This window comes from Diabrotica virgifera, chromosome 3, assembly GCF_917563875.1.
Source record: "Diabrotica virgifera virgifera chromosome 3, PGI_DIABVI_V3a".
In the NCBI taxonomy this organism is placed as follows: domain Eukaryota; kingdom Metazoa; phylum Arthropoda; class Insecta; order Coleoptera; family Chrysomelidae; genus Diabrotica; species Diabrotica virgifera.
The window spans coordinates 249,581,513-249,593,834 of record NC_065445.1 but is presented as its reverse complement, the minus strand read 5'-3'; the positions used below and the strand labels follow the sequence as shown (position 1 = coordinate 249,593,834).

At 30.8% G+C, this 12,322-nt stretch overlaps 1 protein-coding gene across 1 annotated transcript in view; it reads right to left on the bottom strand.

The window, feature by feature from the left end:
* Window positions 1-2,976: 2,976 nt before the first annotated feature.
* Window positions 2,977-12,322, bottom strand: part of LOC126881678 (elongation of very long chain fatty acids protein AAEL008004) — a 149,561-nt gene continuing 140,215 nt past the window's right edge. Inside the window, exon 6 of the mRNA XM_050646081.1 lies at window positions 2,977-11,113. Within this exon, the coding sequence (XP_050502038.1) occupies window positions 10,892-11,113 (222 nt within the window). The 3' untranslated portion in view covers window positions 2,977-10,891. The remainder of the gene's footprint in view (window positions 11,114-12,322) is intronic.

Here is a 12,322-nt window from a genome sequence, read left to right as displayed (position 1 = left end):
TTGCCAATTTATCTGTTGTATCCAATGCACCCTTTGTTGTATTGTAGCGTAATATAATATCCTGTTTTGTAATCTGTTTCTTCTCCACGTTTTTTTGTCATTGTTACGTTTAGGTATGTCGTCAAGGGTCAAAGGTCAAAGTGTCCTCAAGTGGCTACCTTAGTTGTCGACATATGCGACATTACCAAATGTTAATATCATGGTAGTGCTAAAAGTTGATAACTTTACTTTTTCATGTTATTTTCTGTATTGGAAACAAATTTGCACCATATTACTAAATAGATCAGTAGCCAAAAAGTTAAGGAACAGTATTTTAGAGCTGCAAAGTGAATTCCGTATTTATATACATCATGGTAGCAGTACAAATATCTTAAAAATCTTTAACTCGTCTATCTCAGAACTACTAATTTCGAGTTATCAAGTTATAGTATTAACCCTCGCAGGACCAACCTTTTAGTAGAAACAACGAGGACCAAGGAGGGTCAATAAATGTCCACAGATAAATTAATCAAAAACGTGCTTCTTTATTTAAACTAATTTAAAAACACTTTTATATTATTCCTAGACGTTAATGGAACAGTTAAAAGATACGAATTTATAATTTACCCGGAGTCTTCGGCTTCAGTGGAATTGGCATCATTGTAGGATACTGAAACATTTTTGACTTCTTGCTGTGCTTACCGCATACATAATTGCATTTTGAACAAACTATGGCTGTTTTTGCCCACTTATTGGCTTTTTCTTTTAGATTTTGCTAATTTGACACATGAATGATATCGTCCCTTTCCATTTTGGGATGGAGTTGAAGGTATTCAAGGGGATTAATTATAGTCCACTGTCAAGTTTTTATAAAAGTACCAAGAAATGAGTTAAATTATAGAAATACTAATTATGCCATCTAATAGGACAGTAGTACTCCGACAACTACTAATTATTTGAGAGTTTTAGGAACAAAGGTATTTAGAAAATCGGATGTAATGCAATGTTGTGGATACTTTTTAACCCTCCTTACTCCTTGGTCTTTCTAGGGTTAAGGCGACGAAGTAAAAGAAGCTAATAGACTGACAGAATGCCTTAATACACATTATGACGTAACCGACATATTATCACTGCACTGAGATAAAATAAAGCTATTATAAGACCAATAATGACATATTATGCATCAAAAATAAGACCCGACACAGCCACAACACAAAGGCTACTCTAACCTACAGAGATGGGAGTACTAAGAAGAATTACAGGAAATACACTGAGAGATTGAAAGGAAGTGAAGGCATTAGAAAAAATGTAACGTACATCGTCGAAACAAATGAGCACTATCCAGAAAAAAAAAAGAATGGAATAACCACATACGCAAAAGCGGAAACCCCCTCAAAATAGAGATAAATCAAGTGACAACGTTCTATAGAAAGTCTGTTGTATTTTTCCTTTGATGTCACTTCTTGTGTTTCCACTTGTTTGTTAAGTATTCTCATTTTGAATAAGAATCTTGTTGATTCATTTTGGAAACTATCTAAGTTGTATTTAGGGTAATTCTAGATATTTACAGTGAGTTTTCGTTTTTCGTTTCGTTCTCTATTTTTGTTATAAATGTTTGTTATAATAAATGTTTTTATATAAGTTAATTATGTTATTAATTAACTATACAGGGTGTTTCATTAATAATTATCCATATAGTAACTGGAGAAACCAAGCACAGAGTTACAGGATATTTTATCTAAAAATTTAAAAATTATTTTTGCTCAGCATTTTAAAACTATTCGATGTATCCTTTTCATACTTGGCAGGAAGTATAGGTACTGTAAAAACTACTAAATAATAATACTACTAATAATAAAATACCAGAGGCGTACGACGGGGGAAAGTAAATGTTTGACCCTTTCCAAATTGTACGCCACTGGCGGAATTGCTATTTTAGTTCAATTTTTGGAGTTTCCAATACTTTCTATTAAATAATACACTCTTCATTCGTAACGATAAAGTCATTCGTTTTCGAGATCTTTGAAGTTAAAAATGAAACGACACTGTCATTTTGATTAATGTATTGTGTCGCTTCATTGTTAATTTCAAATATCTCGAAAATTAATCATTTTATCGTTACGAATGAAGAGTATATTATTTACATAAACAGTATTGAAAAAACAAAAAATTACACTAAAATAGCAATTTCGCCAATGGCGTAGAATTTGGGAAGGGTCAACCTGCCACTATCCCTTGTCGTACGCCTCTGGTAGTAGCTAGAAACGTTTATTTATCTTAATTTAGTAGGATGTACAGTACCTACACTTTCTGCAAAGTATGATAAGGATATGCCAAATAGTTCTAAAGTACTGGGTACAAATAATTTTTAAATTTTAATCATATGAATCATATTATAAATTAATCAAAATAACTGTGCCGTTTCATATTTAACTTCAAATATCTCGAAAACTAATGACTTTATCGTTACCAATGGAGAGTATATTATTTACGTAGAAAGTATTGGAGAATCTAAAAATGGCACTAAAATAGTAATTCCTCAAGTGCAGTAGACTTTGAGAAGGGTCAACCATTCACCATCCCATGTCGTACGCCACTGGTAGTAGCTAGAAACGTGTGTTTATCATAATTTAGTAGTGTGTATAGTAGTCACTCTTTCTGCCAGGTATGAAAAGGATACGTCGAATAGTTTTAAAATGCTCAGCAAATTTTTTTTTAATTTTTAGATAAAACACCCTGTAACTCAGTAAGGAACCATATTTTATTTAAGTATTTAGGTTAAATCTTCGTATTTTGTGCTAAGGTTTCTCCAGTTACTATATGGACAATTATTAATGAAACACCCTGTATATTAATTAATATAATATAAAAGTTAATTAATAATAACCATATTATGTTTTTTCGTAAAATTAAATAAGTTTTAAATATGCTGCCAACTTTCGTAAACACTCTGTGGATATTATTTAACTAATGGTCAAAGTAATAAAAAAACTCAAGTAATTTCGTAAACTTTGATTTAATTTTCACCTCACATAAAGTATAATACATCGTCCAATTATATATAAAACATATATTGGACCATACAAACATTCTATTTTATAAATTTTTAAAACAATAAATATGTATATTCGAATGGTAACAGATACATACAGGATGGAATCAATATTTGTGTTGTAATAAAGAATCAAACATTTCCAACAAGAGCTAATTTTTTAACAGTGTAACATATCTAACAAGAACATTCTGCAAAATGTGAAGCTCTCTCTAAGAGTCATCCTGTACATTGATGTTCAAAATCTTGCCCTGGCTGTAGATTACAATTTTCGGTTTGGCAGTTCAGGAAACTGTATACAGTTCAATTTTTAACAGTGTAAGAAGTATTTTTTACAGTTCAGTAAATTTTATTATAAATATTTGAGAAATATCAAACTTTTTAAAGTTATCACTTAACACAAGTTAACAGTTATGCCTTACATATATACATTATTACATAAACAATATAACCAATTTTTAACATTTCGTAAATTTTCTAAACTTTATTTAAATAAACTACACGTACTTCAATATTGGTCCCTCTAAACAGGTACTAAAAACAATATTTTTTAAGTATTGTATTGTTTGCAATAACGGAAAAAAAGAATAAAACAAAGTATTGTGGCATAATATTCCTATGCAATTTTAGCAAAAGAAAGAACAAATATTTATAGGAAAGAGAAGTGAAGGTAGTAGAAGAAAATGTAACGTACAGTGTATAAACGTATGGACACTAAAAAGAAAAGAGAACGGGGCAGATAACAGACATGAAACTCCAGAAAGATAGAGTAACAACCTTTCATAGAGATATGAATCCGTCAATGAACAAGTAGAATTGTTTATAAGGAGAACGAAAAAGAAAAAGAAGATTTTTAGTAAATAGAGACTTAATTCTTGGGGGCTAAGCAATTTGTTGAAAAGATGCCCATGGAGTCTCTAAAAACCATATCTAGAACTAGAGAAAGAAAGCAATAAATAAAGGAATAGAAAGAACGGGAGATAAAGAGAACATAAATGAATATAAGTAGAATTATTAAATATAACTATTAAAATGTAGTTAATAAAGATATCAATGGAAGGTAGATAAACAGAAGAAAAAGCAAAAGAAGAAATAAAAAGAAGGTCGATGAACAGAAGTCGAAAAACGAAAGTGTAGGTTAAAGATTTATTAAAATTAAATCTAGTTCTCGCTTGTAATCTCTTTTGTTTATTTTTTCTTGTCTTCTGTGTGCTTTTTTTTTTCTATAATTACGTATTTTTTATGGGAAATAAGCCACAATTTTAATAAAAAATGAATTTATTAACGTTTCGAAGCCCAAATTGGGTTTCGTTGTCAAAACACAAAATATTATTAAAATAAAACAAACATGTTGTTGCTAAGTAAAAAAATTCTTCTAATAATTTATTTAATCTGACTCATTTATATTGGCAATTCAGACGTATATTATACATTTTAAAGTAGAAGACTTTAAAATGATATCGCCAATATTTATGAGTTGCGTTCCTGGGACGACTTTACTAAAAGATAGTTCATTCGATTACATGAAATCAATCCCAACTCAAGAATATCCGTCACAAAAAAATCATAGCATGTGATCTGTCTTTAAAAGACAACCAAATGTAACGATGACAGTAAAATTCTCGAGTTAGAGATTCCATAGTAAATTATTTAATTTAAATTAATAAATTATAGATTCTAACTCGAGAATTTTACTGTCATCGTTACATTTGGTTGTCTTTTTAAAGACAGATCACATGCTATGATTTTTTTGCGACGGATATTCTTGAGTTGGGATTGATTTCATGTAATCGAATGAACTATCTTTTAGTAAAGTCGTCCCAGGAACGCAACTCATAAATATTGGCGATATCATTTTAAAGTCTTCTACTTTAAAATGTATAATATACGTCTGAATTGCCAATATAAATGAGTCAGATTAAATAAATTATTAGAAGAATTTTTTTACTTAGCAACAACATGTTTGTTTTATTTTAATAGTATTTTGTGTTTTGACAACGAAACCCGATTTGGGCTTCGAAACGTTAATAAATTCATTTTTTATTAAAATTGTGGCTTATTTCCCATAAAAAATACGTAATTATAAAAATGCCACAAGGAAATAGCTTCAGAACAACATTTTTTTTCTATGTTATTTATTTGATCGCCCTCTATTCTTTTTGATATATCTGTCAGTTTCTCCGTGTTAAGTGTTTGTGTTTATTCTTATTAGGTGTCAGTAGCAGCTCAATTTCTTTCATTGTACTTGTTCCTCCCTATTCAGTTTCAATTCTGTTAAGTTTTTTATACAGTGCGGTGGAATAAGTGTTGCCCCCCCTGTTAACTTGTTTATTTTAAAAATATAAGCAAAACGCTCGGACAGGTCGATTTTTAAACTAACTATAGTATATTACAGCATCAATGTTTCGAACTTTACGCGATCCCTCTTCAGGTGACAGCCATACCTTTGATTTTTTTAAATGGGAAAGTACATCATGTGACAGCTCATTTAAAAGCTCTTAAAATACTGAGTTCAAAAATGTATAATACTTTAATCCTGCTTGAGAGCGTACGCGCAAAATTTTGGTCGAATTATTTCTAAATGCAATCATTTTTTTCGAATCCTGAAAAAATTAATAAATATTTTTGAAAAATTTAAACGCAGAATGAAATATTACAGTATTCTAGATGGTCCAAAGTCCCTGAGAACTCATATAATGTTTATTTTAATAAATCACAGTGGTGGAAAAAAGAGAAAATTTAGTGTGATTTTTAATTTCAAATATATCATTCAAAAGAAACTTTTTGTTCATTCTAAGGGACTGTCACTCGGTAATAATCTAATCTTTCATTCTGCGTTTAAATTTTTCAAAATTACTTATTAGTTTTCTCAGAATTCGAAAAAATAAATGCGTTTAAAAAGAGTTCGACCGAAATTTTGGGCCTGCGACCTCAAAAAGGAATAAAGTATTATACATTTTTGAAATCAGTATTTTAAAAGCTGTTAAATGAGGTGTCACATGATGTACTTTACCATTTAAAAAAATCAAAGTTATGCCTGTCACCTGAAGAGGGATCGCGTAAAGTTCGAAACGTTGATGCTGGGATATACTAGGATTAGTTTAAAAATCGACCTGTCCAAGCGTTTTGTTTATATTCTTAAAATAAACAAGTTAATTAACAGGGGGGCAACACTTATTCCACAGCACTGTATAAAGAAATATTATAAAGTGTTTACTGACTTTTCTGAGTACCTTGAAGTCTTATCGAGGCGAAGGGTGTCATCATGCTTCTTCTGGTCATAAATTGTGTAAGTTAAGCACGATTTGAGTGAAAAATAAGGACGCCACTTAACTATGGGTACCAGGTAACAACCAGGTTTCATTTCAATGAGTAAACGGCTTAGTATCTGTTAAAATTAGGACTTGAAACAAATGAGCTCGACAGCAGGCGACAAAATGGAATTTCTTTCAGAGATTGAATAAAGAAAGTGGATACACCAAGAGAAACTGGAGTCCTGGTGTCGAAATAAAGGACTCAGAAAATGTAGCGAAATTGGCTAATGGAGGGATCATGGACAGGATCATTTTCTACAGAAAAAAAAAAGGAAAAGGAGAAGAAGAAAAAGAAGAAGAAGAAGACGTTTGCATTGTTTGCATATTTTTTATTTTTCACGATAGCTATAATTGATATCTAATAAAATATTATTTACTCAATTGATTCTCTTTAAAGTAGTTCCCCAAAAACTCGGAAAATTCTGATTACTAATTGGAAAACCTTATAACGTCTATGAAAACCTGACGACAGTGGTAATTCAAATTAGGAAGAAGATTTTTATGATGTTATTTTTATGTGTTATTGATGACGTTATTCAAAATTTTTGTAATTACAAAACAATTAAAAAACAATTCAGTTTTTAAACTGTTTTAATCAACTATGTGATCTATATTTTACAAAACAACAATGTAATAAAATTTTTTAGATATTTCTATAAACATTTATTCAGGCTAAAACGTTTATTTACACATTAAAAAATACTTATAAAATATTGATTTAAATTATTTAATTTAATATTTAATAACTTTAATTTACTATCATTGTTTCTGGTTTCGTAAAAATATATTAGCAGCTTTTGTACACCATTGACCCACATAACAATTTCATGTTCTTAGTAGATTCATAGAACATACTTTTCAGAAAAAGTATATAATAATATGAGAATATGCGTAATTACCATTGCGAATGTGCAGAGCAGATACTGAGCATATAGATACTACATTACAGTACTTAAACGTTCTATGTATATACTTAGAATGTACTATCGCACTTCTTTTCAGTATATAAGTACCAAGAACATACTTTTTAGAAGGTTCTAAGGAGGTGCTATAAACCTTCTATTTATATACTTAGAATGTACTATCGCACATATTTTTAGTATATGGGAAGAATATTCCAAGGAAGTGCTATATACCTTCTAGTTATATACTTAGAATGTACTATCGCACATATTTTTAGTATATGGGAAGAATATTCCCAGGAAGTGTTATATACTTAGAATGGATGTGCTATATTTCTCAGAAGCATGTTTTCAACATCACCCAATCTCATCCTAGGTTCTACTAATATATTATATTATTTACATATTCTAATTGCATATGAGAATGTAGTTATTACATTCTACAATATTTCGTAAAAAGTAAGTATAAAATATATAAACTTTAGTTAGTTATATGGGTACCTATGTTTAATAAATATTATATGGGTAAGTAGGTATATATAAAATATAAGTAATATATTTAGTTATTATGTGCACATCAAAATAAAAATGCTGTTTATATATTATATAATAGCCAAATACATACATATAATATGTATGTAAATTACTAAAATTTATAGGTATCTATTATATACATTATACATATTTTACTTACTAGGTATTTAGGAAATATTGAAGTACCAATATGAATTTATTATTTTCAAGCTGCTTTTTATGTTCTTAAAAATGTTTTAGTCCTTGTAGCTAGAAATACTTCGTCTTCGCTTCGTCCTAACAGCGTAGACATAAATGCCTAATGTATAATAACATGCCTAATGTATAATAACTACATAACTGTACTCAACTGTACTGGAAGCTATTTTCATATTTTGCCCTTATTATTCCCGAAAATTATAGGTATTTAAAAATACTCATGGTATAAACTCAAATGAAAATGGTATATTCATTTCAATTGAAAACGAAATGAGAATTTCTCATTTTTCTTCAATAGAATTAAGTTTTAACCTTTTTTCCATACAATTAAAACGGTTTAAAAAAATGAATTAGATAGTTCAGTAGTACCTACCAAAATACCTAAACTTTATTAATTATTCTTAACGCGAAGTTGATAATCTATAGGTTAAACATTATTCTTCTTCCAATAGGTATATACAGTATATTCTTTTTAAGATATTTTAAAAGTATATACAAGTATGTGTTAAGCATATACTTTTGCATATACTTACGCATATACTAAGAATATTCGATTAAGGTATATTCTAAGAATAAACTTTTACGAACATTCCGAGATACTACGTACACGAACGTACTCAGTATATTCGGTGAAAGAATATTCTTTGAACCACATGCAAAGAACATGAAATTTAGAATGTTTTTTATGGTACATGCTATGCTTGTACTACGCATATACTAAAAAGGACATACTTCGACGAATGTTGGTAGGATATGCTTAGAACATGATACGAACGTCATTGTTATGTGGGGACTAACGAAATCTTTCGCGCGTATGCCTTGTGACTATGTAAAGTAATCTTAGATTACTTTAAAGAGTCGCTTACAATTGTACAGAAATATCTAAAACCACGAAGGTCACCTAGGTAGCAAATCAATGAGAGGGATTTCAGTTAAACTCGTTGGTGCAAAGAGTAAACATCCATTTAAAATGCATTGTGCTCGAAATCAGTGGTTTTGTGACATTGCCGGATAAAATCGTCGGGTAGTTGTTTATTTAGAATACATTTAATATTTTTTTAATAAACATGAATATTATAAGGGCCGTGAAAAAAGGACATTAAGTGCACATTCCCTTGAAATTATACACAATGTTTTAAAAGCAGGAGAAAGCAGAAGGAAATTTTACTGTGAAACAGGTAACAAACACAAAGCCGAAGAACCTTTGAAACCTGATTGATCTGACAACGTCGCGTAACCAAAGGTTTCGATCGGTTTGACCTTGGCGGCTTCAGATATTTCTGTCGACCTGTACTAATAAATAAAATGGCCATCAGCAAAAGATTATAATGCGCACCTCACAACTAAAGCACTTATTTCACAGTCCTCTTTGTTATTTTGTAAAAAAAAACTATTACAATGGAACCTAGATAAGTCGGATTAATCGAAACCGGGGCCCATCCGGGTTATCGAAAATCCGAGTTAGCCGGAGTTTATGGTAAAAATTGATCAAACACGGTGTACTTACAGATAAACTCCATTATAATTGCAAAAACATGAAATACATGTGCGCAGTACATCTAAATTAAGTGCAGTTGTATACAGTTGAGTCCCTGAATCTTTACCCGTGCGTCATCATTTAGCAAGTCACTTGCTGTCACTTGCTGTTGCGTTTAGTAAATTTCAATTTCCGACTTATCATCGACTGATTTCGTATGGTTTAAATGATGACGCACGGGTAAAGATTCAGGGACTCAACTGTACAGTATTGTTTATTTCTGGGTAAAAAATTTCGTAAAAGTAAAAAAATGTTCGTTTTGTCTGATGAAAATCGGTCCGGGTTAGCCGGACTTCCGGGTTATCGGAGGCCGACTTATCGGGGTTCCACTGTAATTTACTTTCGTTTATGTAGTTCTTGTTTTCCGGTATTGCAATTTGAGCAAAAGATATAGCAGTTTCTGCACAAGTTTTTATTATTTTCTTAGTAAATATTTAGTGTATGTACAATACATACTTACTATGTACAATGCAACATACAGTGTGTATATCCACATAAAATAAGGTAAAACACTACAGAAAAATGATACAGAATTGACATAATTCTTAAGAGGCTACATCAGCACGTCATCAAGACGGAAAACGCGTTCCAAGATTGTAGCTTTAATTTTGAAAATTATGTCGAGTTATTTGGCACACATACCTATACGTATAGTCCGTCCGCTATAACTTTTCCCATGCGGTACGATTCATTTTCAATCAAATTAAGTCAAAACATAAATTGAAACGAACGTCGATGTGTATATACATTTTGTATACTGTATACTATATACTACACACATCGGCGTACGTTTCACTTTCTGTTTTGACTTAATTTGATTGAAAATGAATCGTACCGCATGGGAAAAGTTATAGTGGACGGACTATAATATAGTAAAGAATGGCGGTACAGAGCCCAATTTGAGCAACATGTTAGTATGTGGAAATTACTCTACAATTAATTAAAATCTTACAAAAACGAGTCTGTAGCGCTATTAAGCAGAATAAAAAAATACAATTTCGTCAAATAAACTTTTTTATCCCATGCCTAGATTATGTGGCACATCAGAACTACTATAATCGATTATCTATAACAAGAAATCGAACTTAACTGACTGATTTGGCAGCATTTAGAGCGCCTATGAGTATATTATTATCACAATATTATGCCTTCGTCGTTGATAGTGTCACGAACTGCCGAAGCACTGTTGCCAACAGTTCGCAGAACTTTCGAAAAACGGTGCGGCTACTATCTCTTGAATTAATATTGCTGACGCGCTCTTAAGTTTTAAAGTACCACTATGTCAAAGCTGTATCACGCGTCTTATTTTGGTTGAAATAAGAACACCCTGTATTATTCGTAATATACAACAAAAAATAAATAATCAAGTACTAATCTAGTGTGCTTTCACTTTTTCTGTAGCTGGTTGGATGACTGATGCAGGTCCGACCTCGATGGGATTTTTAGGTTTTGCATTGTACGCCTTCCTGTAGAAATCGCTGAAGAGGTAGAGGAAGATTACTACGTTGCCGACGAAGAAGAAGGTGAGCGCCTTGGGGAGTTTGCAATCGATGGCGATGATGAAGACTAGGTATGCCAACATTATGCAGAATTGGGTCTGAAAAATGGAGATCAATAAGTAAAATAATTAAAATGTTGAAATATAGTCAAATATTGTACACTTCGCGTCAAAAAAAAACTGGTACAAGTCTTATAACCGAAAATCGTGTTTTTCTAGTTGTGTAAACTGGTCTTATAACATATGTTATTCATATTTCTAGGCAACGTTGCCAGTTCAACTAAAATATTATATCAAACCAGCTAAAAGCAGGACTGGGCGGCAGACCGCAAGTTTTTAGTAGTTTACTAAAAATTAAAACAAAATCGAGCATTCTCGATTAGTCAGTCACATTTATTTAAACATGCATCCTAAAAAATTATTTTAGTAATTTTGTAATGTTCCATCATCTCAATTAAGTACCCATAAATTAATTTGTGTTCTATTATAATTTATGACAGATATGACATGAATGACAGATAACAACTCTAGACTTGACATTAAATTATTATGTTTAATTTAAAATCGAGAAGTGTGAAGGGTTTCTCGTAAAGTGTAGTACAAAACTCTTTTAGAGTTGTGGGATACTAATAAATAAAGCACACTGAAAAAATTAAAATTTGAAATTAATACAAAATGAATAACTTTTACAGTGAACAAGTGTGGAACTTAAATATTATGTACAGTGGAACCTGCTTAATTCGAACTTCCATAATTCGAAATCTTCTTTAATTCGAATTTTTATTCTGGTCCCTAGCATTTCCTATATAAGTAATGGTAAAACGTCGTGAGTAATTCGAATTATATTTTGGATAGTTCGAACTTTTCTGCTACCTTTTCTGAATATCTTAGAATCTTTTGTCATTACTGAGAAGCTAAATTCTAAAAAGTAGCTAAAAATTTCGGATCTCTTTGGAAAAAATAAAGTCAGTCCTTTTTATAGCTTGCAAATGTTTTAATTGGTATTTTTGGCCGAATTTTGTTAGCCAATTTTTTTAGGTTGACAAAACTCGGGCAAGAATAGGAACAAAAACCTCTCCAAGCGATAAAAATGATCAACTACTGTTTTTTTGCTAATCAACTACTGATATTTATGATTTGCAGATGTTTTTGTAGGTAATCCTTGTTTTTGTAGATTTATTTTTTAATTCGAATTTTCGGATAATTCGAATTTTTTTAACGGTCCCCTGAGATTCGAATTATCCAAGTTTCACTGTATTACAATAAAATTCGAAACTGCTGAAATATTAGGGACATAGTTGTGTTTTA